General features: G+C 42.2%; 2 protein-coding genes across 2 annotated transcripts; one reads left to right on the top strand and one right to left on the bottom strand.

The window, feature by feature from the left end:
* Positions 1–259: 259 nt before the first annotated feature.
* On the bottom strand, positions 260–3,824 carry foxj1a (forkhead box J1a). The gene is made up of 2 exons (XM_078270419.1): positions 3,276–3,824; positions 260–1,183 (listed from the first exon to the last, which is right to left on the bottom strand). The coding sequence occupies exons 1-2, from the start codon at positions 3,822–3,824 to the stop codon at positions 323–325; spliced, it is 1,410 nt and encodes a 469-aa protein (XP_078126545.1). The 3' UTR covers positions 260–322.
* An 8,361-nt stretch (positions 3,825–12,185) lies between these two features.
* Positions 12,186–25,509, top strand: ubald2 (UBA-like domain containing 2). The gene is made up of 3 exons (XM_078270153.1): positions 12,186–12,482; positions 20,936–20,992; positions 25,077–25,509. Exons 1-3 carry the CDS (start codon positions 12,363–12,365, stop codon positions 25,434–25,436), a joined length of 537 nt encoding a protein of 178 aa, XP_078126279.1. The 5' UTR covers positions 12,186–12,362; the 3' UTR covers positions 25,437–25,509.
* Positions 25,510–25,956: the final 447 nt, after the last annotated feature.

Genomic DNA, 25,956 nt, shown 5'->3' on the forward strand with positions numbered 1-25,956 from the left:
TTTGTGAAGGCTGTTTAACTTTTCGGTGCCCTCTCTGGTGTGACCAAGCCCTAATTCTGAAAATTAGTTTTCGTTTGTCTCCAGTCATTTCATAGCTTGATAGTTTTGTTTTCCCCGTGATGATGTGAACTGCTACTGTACACTGTGGCATTTTGTTCTCAGTAGGCATTGGGAATGTACCTCCTGCATGAATCAGCATCAAAATGTAATTCTAAAAATACTTTAAACATATAGAAAAACACAAAAAGGGATGCTCGAGTGTAAAAAACAAAGTCTGTTATTCCTAAGTGAGTTTTCAGTGTGAAAGAGGACCAACTATTCCTCAAAGGAGGTTGTCAATCCGGGTGCTCGGGTCTCCCCCTAATGAGTCTCCGAGGTCAAACAGCTGGTCCAGGTTGACGGTGGAGCTACAGAGGAAATCATTGCGACCCTGTTCCTCCTCTTCTGGCCAGGGGCTCTCCAGGAAGGCGGTGGCGAGGAAGGTTTCCTCATCAAAGTCTGACACGTCATTATTCCTTCGGGTCTCCACCAACACGTGGATGTCCGCTGTCCCTGCGGGGGCTTCGACAGGAGAGATGTGGGTCCCCCGCACTGTCAGGTCCTCCTCTTTCATGATGGGGCTCAGAGCTTCGCCTCCCACCAAACTGAGTTCCCCGCTGAGGGCCGAGTCCAGCAGGGCGTCCCAGTCAAAGTCCCCCTTCAGAGGTCCGATCTCCTTCTGTTCGTCCGTGGAGAGCAGTGGGGAGCTGCAGCGCCGGGGGGCTTTGGCCCCGCCATTCCTCGAACCCAGTTTCCTCTTGTGCCCACCTCTTCCCCTCAGCACCGGCCAGGACCCCAGCATGGTCCCTTCAGCCAGATGAGGGTCCCAGTTCTGGTCGGCGCCAGTAGCCTCTTCGAACTCCTGGAGAAGCCGCTGGGACTCAGGGTTGATGCACAGGCCATCCTTAACTCCTGTTGGGCTGCAGGGGCCTCTGGACTGGGGCTGCAGGTTGACCCTGAGCCTGTTCTGCAGGGCCGGGTTGATCTGGACCGGTGGCATCCGCTTCTTCTTATAGGCGCCGCTCAGAAGACGCTCAGCGTACTGCGGGTCAATCTTCCAAAAACCGCCCTTCCCTGGCTCGTCCTTCTGCCGTGGCACCTTGATGAAGCACTTGTTGAGCGACAGGTTGTGTCGAATGGAGTTCTGAAAATAGAGAATCATGTCTTCACATGATGCTGGTTTCATCAAACAAAGCCTTCATTTGGACACCACCTTAAAGGAATGGTTTTAATATTTTGGGAAATATGCATGTTGTATACTATTCTTAGATGTTCCGATTAATACCACTTTCATGTCTATATGGTAAATAAGAAGCTACAGCGAGAAGCTGGCTAGCTAAGCTTAGCATAAAGACTGGAAACAGGGTGAAACAGCTAGCCTGGCTCTGTCCAAAGGTAATAAAATCCACCTAACAGTACCTCTACAGCTCACTGACTAACATGTTATATCTTCTTTCTGTTTAAACCTGAAGTGTAAGAAGTTGTGGTTTACCAAAGCAAACCAAACTTTACTTAAGTGAATCTCACGGGACATGAGCAATGTGAACCTGTCTGGGTGAAATCAGTATATAGACGGTTGCTATGGCAATTGGAGGTGCTATTGCATCGGATCACTGGAGCATGGACACAACAGGAATTTAGTCAGGATTTAATTTGTCAAAGTCTGGTCATTTCTTAGTGGGGCTATTATGGTTTTTTTTGTAATTCTTGCTGCTATAGCCCCACATTTAGTGCCCCCTATGACATACTATGAATACTCCAAGAAGTCACTGGGTCAAGAAATAGTTTGACGCATAACCTCCAATATAACCACAACTTTTTTACGCTTGGGTTTTTGTACGGTGTAAACAGACAAGATATTACATGTTAATCAGTGAGATTTTGAGGTGCTCGTAAGTGGATTCTGTTACGCTAGGCTAGCAGTTTCCCCCTGCTTTCAGTCTTTATGCTAAGCTAACCATGCAGCTGCTTGCTGTAGCCTCATATTTACCGTACACAAACATGAGAATGGCTTCAATCTGAATATCTAACTCTCTGCAAGGACGCAAATAGTCAAAATGTTGAATTATTCTTTTAAAGAGAAGCTACCTTTAAGATGACATGATGTGCATCAGCCTGTATTAGGGTATAGGAAGTAGAGATGACAGAGCACCATACATCACATTAATGCACTGTGTATCCTTGCATTCATCCCACTGCCTCCCCCCCCCCTTCTTCACTCAAGTCTACATCAGAAAGCAGTGACCCAATGAACTTTGTTAAATATTATCTGCCCCGTGTACTGCTTTACAATAACAGAATGCTCTGAAACGCCTGAGCCAGACACTGAGACACAGGAGTACAGCTAACTGCTTCATCAATCATTTATCCAGCTAAATTAAACCTTTTTCCTGAAAATTCCTGCCCTTTGGAGGGAGAATCTGCTGCTGCCGCTCCTCTTCCTCCTCCATCACTTGTTTCTGCTCGAGCAGGAAAACCAGTGCGCAAAATAAGCAATGTGATCAAAATAAGAATCAAGAGCATTGTTGTTTTCTATTAAGGCTTTATGCAGCTGAGGGAAGTGTTGCTGGCCTCTGGAGTTATTAATTACCACCAGCTAAGTCACTAATACTTCAGAGTGTGGCAGCATGACTCTCACTATGTTGGATTTACTTCTACTGTACTTTAAATAGAAAGAATTCAAGTTCCCAGCTGTGATTTGACCGCAAAGAAACTCATTTTCATACAATGGATATTGTGTTTGAAATGCAAGTCCTTTAACTGTGTGTGGGGGGTGATATGTATGTGTGTTATTTTTACAGTCTATGGTGTGTGTGTGTGTGTGTGTGTGTGTGTGTGTGTGTGTGTGTGTGTGTGTGTGTGTGTGTGTGTGTGTGTGTGTGGGCTTGTTTAACTATATTCGTGGGGTCCAAAAACCGGGAGTCCAGTATACTTGTGGGGTCCCAACAGCTTTGTGGGGCCAAAATACTGGACCCCACAAGTTTAAAGGGCTGTTTGAGGGTTAAGGTTAGGGTTAGGGTGAGGGTAAGGGTTAAGGTTAGGCATTTAGTTGTGATTGTTAAGGTTAGGGTAATGGGCTAGGGAATGCATTATGTCAATGACGGGTCCCCACAAAGATAGTGCCACAAACCTGTGTGTGTGTGTGTGTGTGTGTGTGTGTGTGTGTGTGTGTGTGTGTGTGTGTGTGTGTGTGTGTGTGTGTGCGCGCGTGTTGTGTGCGTGTGTGTGGTCCATACCTGCCAAGTGGGGTCAGCGTGTCGGTAGTAGCAGAAGTTGTCGGTGATCCACTTGTAGATGCAGGACAGAGTGATCTTCGCCTTCTTGCTGGCCTGCATGGCCATGCAGATGAGCGTCGCGTACGAGTAGGGCGGCTTGATGTGCGCGTTGGTCTTGTAGTCCACCTCGTCGGGGCAGTGGCCGTGAGCCACGATGCCGGGGAGAGACTGCAGTCTGCTGTAGGCCGCCGCCGTGGGCTTCCCCGGGGTCAGGGGCATGCCGATGGAGGCGGGGTCCCCGGCCAGAGGGGAGGCCGGGCCATCGGAGCCGAGCGGCTGGTGGCCGAACAGTTGCGGCTGGTGGTGGGCCTGCTGCGGCACGTTGGCACCGAGGATGGAGAACTCCTGCAGCCACTGGAGGCTGGTCAGGCTGTCGTCCAGGTTGACGGAGCTGCAGCTGCTGATGCTGCTGCTGTTGTGGACGCTGTCCCGCTCCTCAGCCTGGGCAGCGGCGGTCACCACCTCCTCCTCCAGCCCCACAGAGCCTTCGGCACAGCTCAGAGACAGCATGGCTCTCTCTCTGTCACCCAGCTCCTTCTCCTCCTCCCCCTGCCACCGCCTGACAGGACCGAAAATATATACACCCAACTTCAACAGTGCGAAAGGGCAGGACAATGATGGCCCTATTTGAAAACAGAGCCCCTGTGTGTTGTGCGTAAAGTGAAAGACTTTCAGATTTCCAATTCCCATTTAAATCCAGTGGCAAGTCTGTCACCTGGATGGATGCATGTGTAATGAGAACATGTGGAAGCTAAAACTTGAGAATATCCTGAGAATCTTAAACCCCTTGTCTCTTTTCAGTCTCCATGTCTCAGAACTTTCCTGAAAAACTCTAGTGCGCCATGACGCTCAGCGCAGAAAAGAGCGCACGTCATTAATAACGGCGTCTGAAGGATTTAAACCCAAACAAATGTATTAACTGGTTAAAGAACTTAAACGTAAACTTAAAAAAGACTATCACTTGTGTTATTATAATTTAAATGGATTGTGTGTGTCACCTTTGAGGACATTTGCACACTTAGGACGTTTTACGCGTAAAATACGCATCTTTAGGCTTTAACTACAATTAAAACCAAAGTGCTAATTATTTTTACATTCAATATTTTAATGAAATTACATAATATATTATAGGCTACTTGTAAGTACAGTGAAATATATTGTTTATTATTTAATAATAATTCAAGTTGACCCGATTTTTCAGGCCTTGTGAGCAGTTTACAAGTGTAATATATATTCAGGGGATAAATGATAGAATCTTTTTATAATAACGTTAAAACTCACCTTCTGTCTGCTGTTATGTTGAGTATAGAGACCTTTTAAATCCCAAAGGAGCAGCACGTATTGAACGTTCAGCCTCAGCCTGCTTAAGGTGCACCTGTTTAAACTTGTGAGGGAAAGAAAGAAAAAGAGGAATTCCTGTGGACGGTGTTTGGCGCGGTGTTGGGCGCTTCTTCTGCTCTGTGGAGGTCTTTCTAACGGGTGTCAGCGGGATGCAGGATCCGTCGGGGAGCCAGTTTAATACCTGGTGCAGGAGGTTTGTCCAGCAACCATAGAAACGGTACACCCCCCTTGTAAACAGCTTCCCGGTCCTCCATTGGCCTGCTGGTTTCTATAGCGCTTCATTTTTAATCACTCTCAAGTCAACTGAGGCTGCTGCCGCGCAGGTTCTCAAGCTGAGGCCCGGGGACCCAACCGGGGACCTTTTTACTGGAGCAAACGGATTACTGTAATTCTACAGTCATTCAACTCTAGATATTGAATTCATTTAAGGACATAAAAAATTGTGGCCTACATTTATCTTTTATTTTGACATGTGTTGTAGTGAGCTGCTGAATATGAAGGTACAAATGTCAGCAGCATTTTTTAAATATGCAGTGGTGGAATGTAGGTAGCCTACATGTAGCCTACTCAAATAGGCCTACTAGCCTACTTAGGTACACATTTTGACGTTGTAAGCTACTTTATACTTCTACTCCACTATGTCTCAGAGGCAAATACTGTAACTTTTTACTCCACTAGACTTCATTTATGTAGCAACTTTACTGGTTTATATTCAGATTAACATTTTGCATATTACTTTATAACAAACATATTGTTGAAGCTAAGAATACTTCTGTACTTTTACTTAAACGTGTTTTTACTGTAAATGCAGGACTTTTACTTGTAATAGAGTAGGCTACTTTTACATTGTGGTAAATGTAGTTCTGCCCGCTTGTCAGCTTGTTTGTCGACATTCTGCACACATAATGACAATAGAAGAAAACCGTTCTGGCTTCATCTCTGAATATATTTATAAGTGACAAACAAAAAGTTGGACCCAGAGTTTGGACTTACGGGATGTGTGTGTGTGTGTGTGTGTGTGTGTGTGTGTGTGTGTGTGTGTGTGTGTGTGTGTGTGTGTGTGTGTGCAGGAATGTACTTTTGAAAGGGAGAGAAAGGCGAAACAAAAAGGTTTGGCCCCCTGAATGTTGTATTAGTGTGGCTGAGTAGTTTCCTGAGGCCCCTCACAGAGACAACTGTAAAGCAATAAAAAGGCATCCTCATCTCTCGAGTCCTGACGTCTCTTTAAAGTTGAACATGGAGCACCGAGCGCTTCTGACGACTGCTGCCTTTAACGGATCAAAAACTCCACAGTGTTTCATCTTCTTTGCTGATCACAGACACTGATCCGAGAGAGATTAAACTAATCAGATTTAATTTGACTGCTCTTGAGGTGGCAGTTCACCTCACTGCCGAGGTGCCCGTAAGCAAGGCCGTCCTCCACAGCGCTGCGAAGGAGGGTCTGGCTAGTCCACACAGCATTCCGGGATGGGAGAAAAACGTGCTGTGATTTATTGCCATTTCTTTAAACCAATCACAATCATCTTGGACGGTGCTAAGCACCAGGTAGAGCCACCGTGCCGCTGCAAAATAGCCTCGGGAAGGAACTTGTTTTGGTGGAACAGAAAACTCAGATTGGACCGTCTAGCTAGCTGTCTGGATTTACCATGCAGAGATCTGAGGAGCAGTTAACCAAGCAGTTCAAATTACAACACAAAGAAAGCATGAGGTAACGGACATCCGGCTGAGAAGAGTGTCATCCAGCGTAATTTCCGGCGGCAAAGAAGGAATCCCGGGAAGTGGGACGTCGTGGATATAGACTACTGAACCCCTAACTGATACATTCTAGTATCGTGATATTTCCCTTGGCAATACTGTTTCAATAAACGGACACCGAGTATTGATCTTTTATTTTAACTTTTTACACAAGGGTTAGACAGTGTTGGTCAGTTTGTCTGCTTGATAATCCCATTTTGCAGCAATAAAATTGCAGGTTGTTCTCATGAACCATTTGTACATATACCTATGAAAAGTATGTATTCCATGTATTTTTTGCTATATGCACCACAGTGACTGTTGCTGTATAACAATGCTGTGGTCCGCGAATGGGGGAGGTCAGGAACGGAAGCTGGGTCATAAAACACAGGGCTGTCAACCTGGGGATCGGAGTTCTTGGCCCAGCGTCAACACAAGATTTTTTACATCCAAACCACAATCTTTTTTCTAATCTTTACTAGTTGTTTTGGTGCCTAAACTATTGGCGCTGCATGACGCTCTTTTTGTTGGCTAATCTCAACTAGCAACGGCCTCTGAAATGACCGGCAGCTCGCGGTACTCTAAAGCCAGCTCCCAGTAACCTTTTCTCGGATAAAATTAACTGTAAAGACTACTAAACTTTACTGTCATTGTGGCCGGCTGTCACATGACCAGCCGGCAGTCGCCGTCATTTCGTCGAATATCTTATGATTATGATGAGTTTTCGTACGATATTATACGAACCTGTTCAAGAAAATACGTTGAAATTTAAAGTGAGATGAACGTGTCTTTTTAGATAAAACAAATGTTGACAAAGTTTTCCTTTGGGGACGTAATTTGAAGTTGGAAAACGGTAATAAATTGCAATGTATTGCAGAATATTGCAATATGTTTTAAATCGCAATGATATCGTGATATCGTATTGTGACAGAAGTATCGTGATATAATTTCGTATCGTGGGGCGTCTGGTGATTCCCACCTTACACCTACCTCCCACCTTGGTATACAGTATGGGTTCTATTTGGGCCTGTGTGTAAATATAGATATCAATATTATTTCCTTATGCTGGATTAAGAAAGTATGCCTCCTTTTTTCTTAATGCTCTCTGTTACATTTAGTTTACATATTTGCAGTTGTGGAAAAAGAATTCTGATTTGTTACTTAGACAAAAGTAATACAGCAATATAAAAATATAAAAAATATTACAAGTAAAAGTCCTGCATTCAAGAGTAGTCATTATGTTATTTATTGGATTATTATTACTAAAGGATCAATGTTCAAGGTGGAGCTACCTCTAACTACTTTATATACTATGGGGAGTTTGTAGTATGTGACAGTGCATCATGTTTTATAAATTCTTCATATGTTTTGTATATAAAATTTTGATTTGTAAAGTAAAGCCGTCAAATAAATGTAGTGCAGTAAAAAGCACATTATTCACCTCGGAGATGTAATGGAGTAGAAGTATAAAGTTGTGTGGCCGGGTTGGGTCAGTGGGTAGAGCAGGTGCACATATACTTGGAGGTTTATGCCTCGACGCAGGGTTAGAATCTGACCTGTGACAATTTCCTGCATGTCTTCCCCCTCTCTCTCCCCTTTCTCACCTAGCTGTCCTGTCAAATTAAAGGCGAAAAAGCCCCAAAAAATAATAATAATAAAAAAATAAAAAAAGTAGTATAAAGTTACAGAATATGTAGTACTTCCAAATTGTACGTAAGTACAGTGCTTGAGTAAATGCAATCTAGTTACTTTACAGTGCTAAAAGGAGGCAAAGACTGCAATAACAAAGTAAATCAAACAACAAGGTCAAGATTAGAAAACATGCAGACTGGAGGTCCACTGGCTGATAGAAACACAATCAAACCAGTAAAACCAGTCAGCTCAAGGGAACAGGAAACAGGTCTTTATTTCACTCCTGACATCCTTGTTTCTGATCACAACATGCGTCTGTAGTCACGTCTCATTGTTCAACGAGACAAAGCCTTCAGACGGCCCCCACCCCCCCCGACACATCACCTCCAGCCGGGGTCAGGGCGGGAGCAGCCGACCACAGCAACCTCACAGAGAGAAGAGAGGAGAGAGGAGAGAGGAGAGAGGAGAGAGAGAGGAGAGAGGAGAGAGAGGAGAGAGAGGAGAGAGAAGAGAGAGGAGAGAGGAGAGAGGAGAGAGAGAGAGGCGAGAGGAGAGAGGAGGCTCAGGGAGGCAGGGGGGTTACAGGTAGATCAATGCATAAAAATATGAAGCAGACAAGTGTCTTTCTTAATTATATAAACGCAAGATACCCTGCAGGCTCAGAGGGTCGATCTGCAACATAACAGAAGAAAAATGTTCGATTCTAAATATAAAAAAATTGCATTTAATATTTTTACACTCATTTGAAAATTACTTACAACAAGATGACTTAAACAGTTGTAGCCCACAGAGTTCCCTGGTAATTAAAAGCTATAAAACCAGTTGAAATGCAAATACTTCTACACTATACCACTACAAATACAGGTCCACAGCCCTAAATGAGTTCACGTGTGCTCTATAACACATGCAGACAAAACCTCCTTGAATGATAAAAACAACCACGTACCTCCAAAGAGTCAACTTTTCACAGTGTCAGAAAAACAGCCCTGTTTTCAGCCTTGTGACGATACATTTATCAGTTGATCCAAAAGGCTTTTTAAAGAGTTTATTTCGCTTAAGTTTTAAAGGAGAGTAAATAGACTTTAAAGGAGTATCCTACAGCTAATGTTACTTACTGTTACCTACTTGTAAACCCTGTAAGCATAAGAGAGAAATGTAGGAGAATCTTCTCAACACATAAAGGAACACGTCATCCTTCAGTTTATCACAAACATTCAACATCAACACATCTGGAGATACATGGTTTTCACTGGACAGGAAGGGGGTTGAAAAAGCTACTGTATAATCTGTAAAGTAACTAACGCTGTCAGACAAATATAGTGGAGTAAAAAGTACAATATTTACCCCTGAGATGTAGCGGAGCAGAGATATAAAGTAGTATATTACATAGTACCTTGAACTTGTACTTGAGTAAATGTAGGCTACTTTGTTACTTTCCACCTCTGCTTTTATCGTTTTGCACTGTTGGTCAGGCCTCACTTTGGTCAGGAATTATCAAAGTCATGTTCCACTTTCTTCTTCAATTTAATAGACAAGTGATCAATCATGAATTGAATTGGCATGTTAATCAATAATTAAACATAATGACAGAAGTCATACGGCAGCTTGAAATCAGTTTTATGAAGCTGTAGTTTGAGTTTTTTGAGAATGATCAAAATCTAATGAGGTCCTGTATACCTGCCCACTAGAGTTATATATAGAAAGATCCTTCATGTAAATGATTACAAGTCTTTAAACTGTAAATGTAGTTAATGTGACTTGTTTCAACCTGTTTTGTGTTCAGAGGTAATGTCAGCTGTTGGACAGACGAGGGCGTCAGATACCATTTAATGACAGAATGAAGTGTACTGTCTGACTTAGAAGCTGTGTGTCAGTGGATCGATGTTTTTTCATGTACCTTCATTGGAAAGTGATTTAAAGAAACTCAAGTGTATAAAGGAAATGTCAAGCTTAATCATGAGGTAACTACAAAATACCTTATTTGGCATCATAAGTGCCAGATAAGGACCGTATTGTACAGTGGTGCTCATAAGTTTATGAACCCAAGCATCAGCAGATTAATTCAAAATGAATAAGGATTAGTTAATAGTTCAAAATGAGCTCCAGCTCAACCAACTACAACAGTTAAATCCTGCATTTACATGAATGCATGAGTAATAACAGTCTACAGATATAATATATAATAGTATAACTGTCACAGGGGACATTTTTATACTACCTTTTCATGATAATACTTAAGCCTGCGTACTTTTACTGACGAAACATTTTCAATTCAGAACTTTTACTATAACAGAGTTTTACAGTGTGGTATTAGTACTTTTACTGCAGGAAAGCCAGACGCAGGAGCAGAAGTCAGAATCAATACAGAATTTGTCTTGGTGGTTTGGTGCATAACAATAAAGATAGAAATATAAAATGTGAAACAAATTTAAGAAATACATAACAATATCTGTTTTTGAAGTAGAAAAGCTGTTGAGTTTTGTGCAAGAGTGTGCATGGATTGATAGCCACATTATGGACTGTGGTGTGGAACATGTGGTGAAAACAAACAGGACTCTCTGTGACAAAGTCCACTTTTGAGGAGACAGTTTCATGTTAAACATTCACTCCAGAGCTTTAACAAAGCCTCTTTACTTTTATGTTCTTGTTTTGGTGGAGAAATGTCCTTTAACCAATCAGAGAGCTGATCTACAGACATCAGAACAACAACTCCAGGAAAAAGAAATGAAAGAAAACAGCAATGATATGTAAGATATTGTACCGGCCAATCACTGCTATTCATTCCACACTTTACACTTGTAAAGCTTAAAACATTTGAATCATTGACCCAAAACTGTGCAACAGTTTTTCATCAGACAACACTTTACTTTTTTATGTTCTCTTCAAAGCCACCAGACTCCTTTGACAAAAACCTGAATTTGTCGTAGGTGTCTAAAATACAGTACATTTAGCTGCTGCCCCCGTCCACAGCAGTACATTGCTTATAGCTTCCAAGTAGGTACTCCTGCCTGCAGGTAATACACTGACTTTGGATAAGTACAACTACAAGTCATACCACCCCACTTCAATATATCCAAACTATCCCTTTAAAACTCAGTCTTTGTCCAGGAGGTTCCTGTTCCTCCAGCACCAAACACCCTTCAGGTAATAACACCTTCCAACAATACATAATTCATAGACTTTCTCTGTAAGACGTGCTTCCGCCTGCACCACCGCTGAATTATTGAGAAAGAAAGCCGGTCAGCCTGCAGGCCAATAAGAGCTGCATTCACTTGATAAGCAGGTAAGTGTTGAGCTATCAGGAGAACCGTTCTGGTCCAATCAGCCCTCAGTACATCAGGATGTTCCACACGTGTCACTTCAGGAGGCCGACTGCCTTAGGATGTCCCAATTAAAATGCTAATGATGAATAAGATCTTTAAAGACACACAATTTCATTTTATTTTATTTGCATGTACCTTAGTTTTTATATAAATCCTGCAGCTTCCTCAGAATTCTGTTTTCCTTTTGATGTGTAATTGAAAATTATTTTAGATAAAAAGATAACTTAAAGATAATTCAAATTTTTTTTTGCAAAACAAACAAACACATAACTGCATATGACACTTCATGTTACCTGTGGGCTGCATAGTATATGGTGCAATATAATAATAATATTATTATTATAGGCCTAGTATAACAATATTGGCTAGTACAGCAGTATAACATAGAATATCAAATGAATATGGTACAGTAAAGTAGTAAAGTATAGTACGGTATAACATAGTATACAATAATCTCTACTAATATGAGACATTTAAAAAGATATAGTAGAACATAAAATAAATATACAAATATTTACAGTTAATGTGTTTAGCTCATATGCTGTACCTGCCAAACGAAGCAGCCAATCAGTTCTTTGAATTCAAGCCGGAGATCCAATCAAACAAATGACGTCAGTGTAACGGACATGAATATATTTCGCGTGGACAACCGAAACGAGGGCGGGGAGGTTGTTAACTGTACTCTGCTTGACTCCACTTATCGGCGGTGTCTCTGAGTCTTAAAACAAGCGCACTAGTTAGTTTAAACGCGTCAGCCAATCGGCGCTTCTCTAGTACTAGCTTCGCTGCGGAGCCGTCCAATCAGGAGCGCCCTTCTCTTTGTTGTTGGTGATGACATGAAAATATTGTTGTTGCTGCTGGTGGAGGCTGCGGAGACTCAGCGGTGGGAGACAGGCAAGCAGGCAGGACTGGGTTTGAAGGATTTGAGGCGTTCGGAAAACTCGATCCAAGTGAAGATTTCATTTATTTAGTTGTATTTTCGACTTTAAAGCAACTGCGTGTTGCGGGGAAAGCGGTCATGTCGGTGAATATGGACGAACTCAGACATCAAGTCATGATCAACCAGTTTGTTTTGACTGCTGGATGCGCCGCCGATCAGGCGAAGCAGCTTCTACAAGCGGCCCACTGGCAGTTTGAGGTGAGACTGAACGTTTCGTCTAGCCTGCTCTTATAATGTCTGACCGCTTATTGAATATTCCAGCTGTACACGAGTTGTCGACACATTTAAATCAACTCCTCGTGTTGGTTATTTCGAGTATTTCGTTGCTGCTTTACGACCATGCGCTCCTGTAGCTAACATAAGCTAAGTTAGCAGCACTGAGGACGTGGTACTTGGTCGTTTTTTTTGTTTACATTCTAGACAGGAATTCACCGTGTCATTGCCAGGCTAATTGTTGTTAGCCTAGCTGCTAGCCGCCTCTATAAAACAATATGGTCGCTCGAGCTAGGTTATTGTTTTATGATTCAATGGCTGTTATCGAAAAACAAATAGCTTCATGTCAAATCACTGTTGCCATCTTGTCTGATAACATGTTCTCATCCATTACTCACTGATTATAAACTACAGGTTTGGCTTGTTTGTTCAGATTAAATCTCACAGGATGATAAACTGCACCCTTCCTGCTGAACGGGTCAGAAACAATCCCTCAAATCACAATCAAATATTTCTAGAATTTAATAATATGTGCTGAACTGCTAAAACCACTGATTGTTTTACTTTTTGCTAATTGTACAAGTGGAGATCAGTTGTGGAATGTAACTCAAGTATTACAAATCTGTACTTTTGAGTATTTCCATTTCATGCTACTTCATACATGCTACTTCGTACTCCACTACATTTATCTAAAAGCTTTAGTTACTTTTCAGATGACAGTTTTTCATCCCCTTCCAGTCCAGTGAAAACCATGTATCTCCAGATGTGTTGATTTTTAATGTTTGTGATAAACTGAAGGATAAAGTGTTCCTTCATGTGTTGAAAAAAAAATCTCCTACTTCTTAAGCTAAATCAACTCTTTAGAAAGACTTTTTGGATCAGCTGAAAAATGTGTCGTCACAAAGCTGAAAACGGGGCTGTTTTTCTGACACCATGAAAAGTTATCTCTTTAGAGATACAGGGTTCTCACAGGACAGCGACGCTATAAATATATGATGATCTTGGGATGCACTACCCAACAGTATATAAAGGAGTTAAAATTAGCACAACCTTAAACATCTACAGCAGTAAAATGCAACATACAAATAAATGCAGCAGTAATATTAATCCAGAAACATCAGATATAATAGGGTAACTCTGACTAGGAACATTTTACTGCACAATACATACTTTTACTTTAAGTACATTGTGTTTAGTTAAGTAAGGTTTTGAATGCAGGGATTTTACTTGTATTTGCACAGTGTATTTTCACTTGTATTAGTGGTTTTACTGCAGTAAAGGATCTGACTACTTCTTCCACCACTGCAGCAGATATAGAGATCAGACTCACTGTACTTAGAGCTAAGTGGTCTGACATTGATCCTAGTCTTGTTCAGTTATATATAGACTGATTAAGATGTGTTAGCCTTCCAGCTGTTCTTATAGTACACAAGCCTTCCTGTGCTATTAACACTTATTAAAAGCTGAAATGATTAGTCGAGTAATCTATTCTTGATTTCTCCAGTGTGAGGATCTGCTGCTTTAGTCTGTTTAAATACGAGTGTAAAGTGAATATATTTGGATGGTCAGACAAAATATATTTGAACTCAATCTGGGAAACTGTGATATAATATGACATATTTCACTATTTCAGACCAGACATTTTATAGACCAAGTGATAAATGAAAAAAATCAAGAAAATAATTGTCAGATAAACAAAAAAAAAATGTGAACAAACATTAGTTGCAGCTAGGGCTGGGCAATATATCGATATTCTATCAATATCAATGTATGAGGCTACATATCGCCTTAAGTTTTGGATATCGTAATTTTGGATATTGTAATATCGCAATATTTGTGTTGTCTTTTCCTGGTTTTAAAGGCTCCATTACAGTAACGGTATTTCATTTTCTGATCAGTCCACCCTACAATATCGTCGCAATATCGATGTAGATGGATGTATTTGGTCGAAAATATGGTGATATTTGATTTTTTTCCCAGCTCTAGTTTCAACCCTACAGTTACTATTTTGAGCACCATGTTCATATCTGGGGTTCGAATGCAAACATGAAGCCCTCTAGCTGTGTGTGTGTGTATATATATATATATATATATATATATATATACAGTGGTGTGAAAAAAGTGTTTGCCCCCTTCCTCATTTCCTGTTCCTTTGCATGTTTGTCACACTTAAGTGTTTCGAACATCAAACCAATTTAAACAAAAGTCAAGGACAACACAAGTAAACACAAAATGCAATTTGTAAATGAAGGTGTTTATTATTAAAGGAGAAAAAAAAATCCAAACCATCATGGCCCTGTGTGAAAAAGTGATTGCCCCCCCCTTGTTAAAACATACTATAACTGTGGTTGTCCACACCTGAGTTCAATTTCTCTAGCCACACCCAGGCCTGATTATTGCCACACCTGTTCACAATCAAGGCATCACTTAAATAGGAGCTGCTTGACACAGTAAGGTCCACCAGAAGATCCTTAAAAGCTACACATCATGCCGAGACCCAAAGAAATTCAGGAACAATTGAGAAAGAAAGTAATTGAGATCTATCAGTCTGGAAAGGGTTATAAAGCCATTTCCAAAGCTTTGGGAATCCAGCGAACCACAGTGAGAGCCATTATCCACAAATGGCGAAGACATGGAACAGTGGTGAACCTTCCCAGGAGTGGCCGGCCGCCCAAAATTACTCCCAAGAGCGCAGCGACGACTCATCCAAGAGGTCACAAAAGACCCCACAACAACGTCCAAAGAACTGCAGGCCTCACTTGCCTCAGTTAAGGTCAGCGCTCATGCCTCCACCATCAGGAAAAGACTGGGCAAAAATGGCCTGCATGGCAGAGTTCCAAGGAGAAAACCACTGCTGAGCAAAAAGAACATCAAAGCTTGTCTCAATTTCTCCAGAACACATCTTGATGATCCCCAAGACTTTTGGGACAACATTCTGTGGACCGATGAGACAAAAGTGGAACTCTTTGGAAGGTGTGTGTCCAAGTATATCTGGCGTAGAAGGAACACTGCATTTCATAAAAAAGAACATTATACCAACTGTAAAATATGGTGGTGGTAGTGTGATGGTCTGGGGGCTGTTTTGCTGCTTCAGGACCTGGAAGACTTGCCGTGATAAAAGGAACTATGAATTCTGCTGTCTACCAAGAGATCCTGAAGGAGAATGTCCGACCATCTGTTCGTGTACTCAAGCTGAAACGAACTTGGGTTCTGCAGCAGGACAATGATCCTAAACACACCAGCAAGTCCACCACCGAATGGCTGAAGAAAAAACTAAATGAAGACTTTGGAGTGGCCTAGCCAAAGTCCTGACCTGAATCCTATTGAGATGTTGTGGTATGACCTTAAAAAGGCCGTTCATGCTCGAAAACCCTCTAATGTAACTGAATTAGGACAATTCTGCAAAGATGAGTGGGCCAAAATTCCTCCAGGACGCTGTAAAAGCCTCATTGCACGTTATCGCAAACGCTTGGTTGCAGTTGTTGCTGCTAAGGGTGGCCCAACCAGTTATTAGGTTTAGGGGGCAATCACTTTTTCACACAGGGCCATGATGGTTTGGATTTTTTTTCACCTTTAATAATTAACACCTTCATTTACAAATTGCATTTTGTGTTTACTTGTGTTGTCCTTGACTATTGTTTAAATTGGTTTGATGTTCCGAAACACTTAAGTGTGACAAACATGCAAAGGAACAGGAAATGAGGAAGGGGGCAAACACTTTTTCACACCACTGTATATATATATATATATATATATGTCAGGCCTGTTGAACAGCTGATGGACACCTGAAGGATCTCTGACATTCTGCAGATGGTTCTGCTCAGACCACACCTCCATCTGTTGGGGCTGAGGGCTCATTGTTGGGCCAGCTGGTTCACCAGAGTTTTGATACAGCTACCAATACCGTGACTTCCTAAACGATACTTTTTCAATACCAATTTTATAAAACAAAGAAGAAATGACAACATTACACATTACGGCACAAATCTTTTTATTTATTTTTCAGCTCCTGCTACGTGAGCCCTGTCTCTGTGCGTAGCGTAGAGTTTTTCCTGCCTGTCTCTACGATGTGTAACATTAAACAGCCAATCGGCAGCATTATTAGATCTTGGTAGAAGCATGATGCATGCTGATTGGCTCACTGACGCCGATGAGATTTACTCCTTGGGTTTTGAAATTTAGTATTGAATGACGAGGCATCTTGATACTCTATACTTTAGAGGCAATTTCAGTCGGTGCCTAAAAATAATTGATATACCCAGCCCTACCGATTACCACACGCGGCCGATTGGGAATATTTAAGCTGGAATTAATATATACCTTTTCTATGTGAATTGTGCACCGATATGATCAGTATTAGTCAATTGCTGAGCGTTTCAATAAAGAACTATGTAATGACACCATTTAAAAATCACTCCAACCAGCGTTTGCTGCATTATATGTTCTTTGAAAAAGGTTTTCATATTTGCGCATATAGCGGACAACATATTCGCTAAGCAACGGTACACAAAAATATTTCATGCAAAAATGCCAAACATTTGACTGTCAAACTGAAACAGAAGTGTGTGCTGAGAATATGTTGAATACATCACCTTGGGCTCTAGGAGATTCTAAAGGAAATTTCCCATATTCTTTGACAGTTTGTAGACAAAGTAACTATAAAATCAACAAATCATCATCAACAGAACGTCCACAGTTTTCCAATCCATACACACAAACAGGAGCCAAAATACAAAAACAAAAGAAACAATACTGAGAAAGTGTACAAAAGCACCTCACACATGGAACTCAATGTGCGTCCCCTCAGGAGATATTTTTCTGTCCTGTTACCATTTTAACATTTATTTATTTTTAATTTACCCCTTGCGGCCAAATGTAGAAGGACTGCAAATACCGAGTATTTTAAACGATGATTAATCCGGCTAAGATATTCTCAATTAATCAGCTAATCGTTTGGAATAGGGGCGTAAGAAAAAATCGATGCACTTGAGTATCGCGATATTTTATGTTGCAATACTATATTGATTTTCAAAAACACAATATAGATTTTTATTAATTTTAAATTTTTTTACACATGCAAAAATATTCATGTAAGACAGTGGTTCATGTTTATGTTGTGTTTAAACCCCCTACTGCTAGATGGCTATGCTGAGACACACCACTAGTGTCCTTGCCTAACAGTGCCTAGCAATGCCTGACTTTTAGCTAGAAGCTAACAGTGTAGCTGTGGCTGAACTTTGGCCTACTTTAGCATATCCAAATTTGCTCACTAAGAACCTGTGAACCACAATCCCAAACTGGCAGTTTGATTTTATGTGTACTGAATTGTTTACCTAAAGTAAACTTCTTAGACTTTTATGCACATCGTGTCTTTTTTTAAATATTGAGTTTTTCTAAAATTATACTTTAAAAAAATCCCAATATATTGCCTTACGCACAGTATCGAAAATATATTGAATCGTGATACGTATCGTATCGCCAGATTCTTGCCAATACACAGCCCTCGTTTGGAATGTAGTGAAATGTATCATAGCCTTCCAGGACCCAAAGTGACATAAATGTACCCAAGATATTCAATCTTCAAAGATATAAAACGGGAAAAAGAAGCAACCTGACATATTGGGTGTATTTTCTTGACAAACGATTAATTGATTTCCTGTCAAATTGGGTCAATGGACTGATGGTTTCAGCGCTGATATGCATGATGTATGTGAGACTAGAGAACACAAGGTGCTATTGTGTCTGGCTCCTCTCTGTCAGTGTGAGAGCGTACTGGAGTAAACCGACTATTGTTTGTGTCGGTGTGACAGCAGTGGCCTGGTTATTCTCTGCGTTCTGGTTCTGGTTCTGGCTGTGAGCCGAGGCCGAAGGCGTCTTCTGTCCTCAGCCGTCACCTTGAGGCCCGCCGGTGCCATATCAAAACAAAGATCCATTTTAATTGGGGAATCCATTATTTGAACCCAGCAGTGGCTAACTGCTAAGCTAATGTTTACTAAGTTTAACACTGCCATGGAGACATAAAAGCATTTAAATTGACAGTTATTTAACGTCATGTTTTCTTCATTGCTGTAAGCAGAATGTCTTTATACAAGAAGAGACTTTTAGAGTAATTTTCTACTCTGTTGTTTTAAAATGTGACAACAATCCAACACTTACGCAACAACATACTAATACTAATCACTTTAAAACTGCCCTGCTACATTACGTTAACAACCTTTTCTTCACTGTGATGTTTTTTGTCTACTGACGAAAGGAAAAAAAGAAAATCTCCCGTAAAGGAGCTTTTAAAGAAACCCGGTAAACTCAGTTCCACTGTTGTGTAACACAGTGTTTGTGTTTACAGCGGCAGGAAATGTGAATGGACAGTGTGTGACATTAAGTGACCAAACCAGGTCCTGAGAAAAAGAGCGAGAGGAGACAAAGCAGCGCCGACTCAGAGGCTCTACACACAAAAGCAGCAAAGCATTTTGACGCTTTGAGATGTGTGTCACGTTGTACGGCAGACATTCCTGCACTACCGCTGCTGTTGTCAAACAACCAGAGCGTGGGAGGGAGGATGGGGGAGGCTGGTGGGGGGGGCACTGCATTCATTCAAGTGTTGGTGAGAAAGAGGAAATGGAGGCTACGCTGAGCAGTAAAACAAGCTCACACTCTGTCTGATACTTTCTGTCCTGTTAAAAACACGGTGCAGCCCCTCATGGGTCATCATCACATTTGTCACACTTAGTGCTGGGTATCGTTCCAAACATTTCGATCCCGGTACCGATACCAATACTAATACCGGGACTTCGATACCGGTTCCTGAACGATACTTTTTTCGATACCAATTTTGTAAAATCCATTTTAACAAAAATAAATTACAACATTACGACACAAATCCTTCATTTAGGGCGCTTGGGTAGCTCACCTGGTGGAGCAGGCGCCCACATATATAGAGGTTTACTCCTCGACGCAGCGGCCGCGGGTTCAACTCCGACTCTTTTGCTGCATGTCATTTGCCCTCTCTCTCCCCTTTTAATGTCTTCAGCTGTCCTCTATAAATAAAGGCCTAAAAATGGCCAAAAATGATCTTTAAAAAAAATTCCTTCATTCATTTTTCTGCTCCTACTCCGTGAGGCCCGTCTCTGTGCGTAGCGTAGCGTTTTTTCTGGCGGTCTCTACAACATGTAACATTAAAACAGCCAATCACAAACATTGTTAGATCATGCTGTATGCTAGGTATTGAAATTTGGCATTGAATGAAAAGGCATTTTTCGATACTAAGGAGGCAATTCGGTCTGTGCCTGAAAAGTACGGAATTCTGTACCCAGCCCTTGTCACACTTACTTGCTGCTCCTCTGCACAACAAAAGCAAGCTTTCCCAACAGCTGTTTCACTTCCACATCCCACATTAGAGGTTGATTTGTCCTCAAAACCTTTTGAAAAGTGAACCAACGGCATTCTAAACTATTTAAAAACTCCTTTTGGAGAAACAGGACTCTTATAATGCAGTCCACATATTTGTAGAGTGGTGAGTTCACTTCCCACCCCGATTAGCTTCTCCCTAAAGAATGACATCACCCATCACCCATATGAATCAGGCTGTCGTCTCATTTGGAGGCATTATCAGCTGTCTTTTTTTCTTTCTGTTTCTCGGAGGTCATGAAGTGTGTGTTTGTTCACGCCAGCCTTGTTCTGTGGTCACAACAAAGAGGAACAACTCATTTCCCTGTTTGTGCAGGGAGGTGGCCATGAGAGCTGCTGTTTACACTTTATACTCTCTGTTTTCCAACTCTGTAATTAATCATTTTCTTCAAATTTTATGAATCGTTTGGTGATAAAAGGTTAGAGAATAGTGAAAAAATAAGTCAAAGGAATGATAGTCTTTATGATATTAAACAAAGTCAACTTGGACTTTTTAGAAATTGAGATTTATGACATTTTATGAACCAACTGATCAGTTGCCCTTGATGAATCGTTTCAGCTTTGTTGGACCTGAGAAATTAACCAGTTTTGTTGTTAGATCTTAACAAAATGAGTTTGTTTGTACGCCTTCAGACTGAAACTTTGGTGTAAAACTTGCATGTCCAGATACAGTCTCACTGTGCTTCAGCTTCAGTCTTCCTATTAAGTTTCACTCTGTGTCAGTTAGCTTGTGGCTAATCTGAAAAAGCCTCACTGTGGTCTGTAAACCCGATGTTAAATCCCAGCGTGGAGATAATAGTTTTATCCCGGGTGTTAACTGACACGCAGGCTTATGGCGAAGGAGGGGGTGGGGGTCAGTTCTTCCCCCAGGGATGAAAGAAGGCAAATGTTTGACTTCTCCACTTCTATATATGTTGTTATAAATTATAAATCAAAGTGCTCATAACACAATCTCTCTCTCTCTCTCTCTCTCTCTCTCTCTCTCTCTCTCTCTCTCTCTCTCTCTCTCTCTCTCTCTCTCTCTCTCTCTGCAGACGGCCTTAAGCTCCTTCTTCCAGGAGGCCAACATCCCCAGTCACCACCACCAGATGGTAGGTCCATTTTCCCCTTAAAATAAATAAATAAATAAAGACGTGTGGCTGAACGCAAGCTGAAGCCCTCGTACTGGACAGTGGGATGGATGAACCCGTTGACCTGCTGGTTTCAGACACACAGTTGGGCTTTACCAGTCCCTCCAGGATTTTGCGATGTCGCGATCGCGCCAATTCACGCAAATTCACCGTGACTTTGGTGCGACTCACAATTTTGACCAATCACCGCAACTTTTCTGCAAATTTGACCAATAACCGGAGTTTCCTGCAGTCCCAGTCTTCAACCAGCCCCAGCAGTCCCACGGGCCAGACTTTACGTCAGTATATGTGACTCTGACCAAGCAGGAGTGAGAGAGAGCTGGTTTCCGATATGAAGACGAGACTCGAGCATTTCACATTTACCAACAAAACGTACAGCGAAAGGCCGTGCAAACCATTTCAGACCGTCCTGCCAACCTGTATACATTTTAACATCAATGTACGCTGTAACGTTTTTTCACTCTAAAGTCTGAAGCGGCTGCTGTTTCAATCCTGTCGGCTGTCTGCAGCGGGCGGGGGCGGGGCTGCTGCTCATACAGTTCCCCCCGCTACTGACACAGAGCCGGCCCGACCCATAAGCGAACTAAGCCGCTGCTTAGGGCCCCGCGGCTACCAGAGGGCCCCCAAGAGTGCTTGAAATGTCCCACAATAGAGCTCATAACAGAGCCGGTCTATTTAAAGATAGTGTTGCTGCTAATGGGTCTCACATTAGTCTTTAAATGCATATTTGTACATTATGAGTGCTTAAACTAATATTTACAATACACAAGTTTAAGTGCCAAGTGCAGTGGCTACATGTTGCAATGTGGAGAGTCCCCAAACCAAATCCTGCTTAGGGCCCCCAAAAGTCTAGGGTCGGCCCTGCACGCACACACACAAACACACACGGTGGCTGCAGGAAAAACCGCAGATGAGACGACACGATGACCTAAATTGAGGACAGCTACTCTCGTTATTGTAAGTGCAATGATAAGTTAAAGTCCAATAAGTAGCTACTTTATCAAACCGTATGAATGTGTGTCCCAGGCCAGGTTAGGAAATGAACTAATGTAAAGATCAACAAGCCACTGACACATATGTTCAAATTTGATTCATTCATTCAATAAATTATTATTTTTTGTCTTAAATCCACCAGCCATTTTCATATTATACTAACATTTACTAAATCCTGGAGGGACTGCTTTACACACCAGCAGCAAGTTTCAAACTACTGGTCCTAAAAACAATCACACAAAGAACATTTTCTATTGCAACGGATAACAGTTGATGCAGGTTATAAAACTCAAATAATGTAGCGGTTTAAAACGATTGCAGTACTAACATTCATCTCACCTGCGTGTCAAATACGATTCAGGTCTTAAGCAGTCAAAATGTATACAAGCAAAACTCGCAGTCGTAATCAAAATCCAGGACATGAAACACAAAATAGTGCAGATGCAGGAATAATGTATAATATATTACTGTGGTGGAGAGGAAAATATAAATGTAAACTGCAGTGTGTGCATCGTCCAACGTTTTAAGCTTTCTAAACACGCAGAGTCGAGCCTGCTCTATTTTTGTTGAATGTTCTGAATTCCCAGGCCCTCTGAACTACCCGCAATGCAACCCAAGTGAACACATACTCTTTAAAAAGGTGAAGGGAGCTTTGGACTCTGATGGAGAGTCAGTGTTACATTTCTTTTTTTTTTTTTGCTTCTTCTTAACATTTGTTGTGTCTCGTGTGTGAAGTCTTACATCTCTCTTGTCAAACTAAAGTGTATGGTCATTTAGGACAGAAACACATCACAGAGGGTGTGTCGCGCTCTGATCTCAGTTACATTAAGAGTCTTTGTGCTTTAAGGATGGGCGCGGGCACTGTTTAATCTTTAATTTCAGCCCTGTAGAACAGTAATTACCAGCTTACGAAGAGGAGTCACTGGACTAAACTCAGTCTGAATGAATCAAATAATTATTCTGTGGCTGTGCAGACTCGCGTCATCGTGTCCTGGGCCTGGTGCTGTGTGTTACGCAACCCTGTTTCTTAACTGCGTGTATATCTGAGTCTTCTCTCTCTGGGTTCGTCTGATTCTGATCATGCAGGAAGAGCATGCCGACATCTGCAGCCGTGTTTTGTTTTCAGTCTGTTTCTCTTCCTCCTTCTCCTTCCGTCTGCTCTGGTGTGGGTGTACGTGCCTGTCGGTTGCTCTGGGCGGAGCGTGTTGTAGCTTGAGAAAGTATGTGTGAGAGAGGGCAGCCGGTTTGTTATTGTTTTGGGTGCAGTGCGGTGACATCATCTCGCCCGAGGCGCGTGTGTGTGTGTGTGTGTGTGTGTGTGTGTGTGTGTGTGTGTGTGTGTGTGTGTGTGTGTGTGTGTGTGTGTGTGTGTGTGTGTGTGTGTGTGTGTGTGTGTGTGTGTGTGTGTGTACAGGGCTGTACAGCTGCACATGTCTGAGAGAAAGATTGGAGCAACCCAGGGGGAGCATCAGCTGCAACACACACACACACACATATATATAAACATCAACCCCTCCTCCTCCTAAGCTCAAGCTGTCCCAACATGGCTCTGAGCACGGAGGAGAAAGAGTCAGTGGTGCAGCAATAATGAAACTTTACTGAAAGATGAACTCTTTCTTAACCACAGAAGAAAAGTAGTGTAAAGACAGAGAGGAGACTTTGTTACAGAGACATCAAACATATCAATACATAAAAAAATAATAAACCAGACGTGTAAAGACAAAACTGACATTTGCAGAAATATTACTTCCAAATATTATGAAGAATAAAATATTAGAAACAAAAAAAACAGTGTCATAAATAGTGTATCGAGTACGTTTTGCAGTAAGTTAAGACTCTCATCAGTAGTCAGGGAACTGGTTCTGTGGCATGTTGGGACTTAAAACATGAAGGTCTGAAACGGTTTAGTTATCTGGGCCAACTAGCAGCAACATAAGATAAACTTAATCGATCTTACGGAGGAAAAAGAAGCACCGCAGAAGAAGCACAGATGTAAAGTACCGATAAGTAACTTAACTAATACTTGATACAACGAAACCTGAAAAAAAAATTACTATGAAGGGAGGCAAACAAATGGTCACTGTTGAGGTTAGGAGACGAGGAAGCTGCAATAAAACAAAAATGCAATTTGGGTAATGGACTCTGGTGGAGAGTCTTGTGTTGGCAGCTTGAAATTCAGTAGTACACTTAGCAGCGAAACAAAGTGTCTCACACACTCATGCAGGAGGTAAACAGCTGAGGAGTGTGGGTTTTTAGTTCCCCTCCAGCTGAGAGGACCCCTCCTCTATTTCTGTCTGCTATCTGATCTGTGTGTGTGTGTGTGTGTGTGTGTGTGTGTGTGTGTGTGTGTGTGTGTGTTACACTCTAATCGATGCTCTCTCTGAGGACGTTTGGTATTTAGCAGCGTATCACATCTCCACAGTGAGATCCTGAAGGAGATCTGTAAGTTCACTGTCTGCAGTTAAAAACATAATTTAATAAGTCTGGGTATCGTTATGAGCTCTTCAATGATAAAGTACTTTGGGAACATGTTTTGACCCATTTCTTTTCAATGTTTCTTTTCCCTATCTGTTCAATGTGTCAGTGTTAAATAAAGACCCTTATCTAAATAAAATAAAGTCCCAAAACTAAAAGAGGAAACATCCGATCAAATAAGTAAACAAACATATTATTAAAAGAATCTGCATTTAAGACCAAATTTCCATATTTGACACTTTTCGCTACCAGAACTGTGTTCCTGGCTTTGAAGCAATATTTAAACCTTTATCTTGGGGGGGGGGAAAAAAAAACATTTGTGGAGAAATAATTTGCAGTTAACTGAATAAATAAAAATATGAAAAATCAAAGTATTTAGGGGGAACCAAGTACTTGTTAAATCCTGACTACAGCTGAGGGATTAAAGTATTTAGAGCCAAACTGACGGATTGAACCTCTCTCAGAAGGTGAAATAACGTATATGATGTTAACATTATTCAGTTTAGGGAAATCCAGGAAGTTGTTCAGCTTTAAACTTCTTTCTGTTAACCTCCTTCCTGTCGTGTTCGTCCCACAGATGTGTACTCCCAGAAACACTCCCGCCACGCCGCCCAACTTCCCGGACGCCATCACCATGTTCTCCAAGCTGCGTGCTTCGGATTGTGGCCCCGGCAGCGGCCCCTCCCAGGCGTCCATGGCCTGCTCCCCCCCGGCCCCCTCCTCCACGTCGGGCTTCAGCTCCTTCTGGGCCTCGTCGCCGCCCAACCACCAGCCGGCCTGGCTGCCCCCGTCGTCGCCCACGGGCCACCACATGCACCACCACCACTACCACCACCACCACCACCACATGCAACAGACTCCCATGTGGCCCCCCGTCTCTCAGCCCAACAACTCCCAGCAGCCCCCCGTCGTATCGGTGCTCCACGGCCAGAGATGAGACTGAGCGGCGGGCTGCCTGCGAGGGGGGGTGGTGGGGGGGGTTAGGGAGAGGGCGGCTGTTTCACGTGTAGCCAAATCGGTTTGGGTAGGGGGGGTGGGAGGGCGGGAGGGAGGGAGGGAGGGATTGGGGTTTCACGTGTGGAATGAGAGGAAATGGGGAGACAAAGACACTGTTTTCCTCTTGTTTTTTTTCTAAACTGAAGACTCAGCTGGAGACGCTCTTCCTCTCCGTCTTCATCACAGGTCATCCGAGCCGGGGAAGAACCTGCGCGGTTTCCGACGGCGACACTGAGAAACTTCTTTCTTTTCATCATCAATGCAAACAAGCCCAGGACCCAGCAGAGCACTCTGAGGATTGGAGCCTTGTTTTTGTTGTTGTTGCGTTTTTTTTTTAGAAACTCTTCTTCTTTCTGAGGGTTCAGAAGTCAGCAATAACCAGCAGCTACACAAACAGAAACGGCTTGTGGATGAAATGGCCTCAGACGCACGGAGCATGTGTACAGTGTGCACCGGATTAT

Source organism: Sander vitreus, chromosome 15 (genome assembly GCF_031162955.1).
Source record: "Sander vitreus isolate 19-12246 chromosome 15, sanVit1, whole genome shotgun sequence".
Taxonomy (NCBI): domain Eukaryota; kingdom Metazoa; phylum Chordata; class Actinopteri; order Perciformes; family Percidae; genus Sander; species Sander vitreus.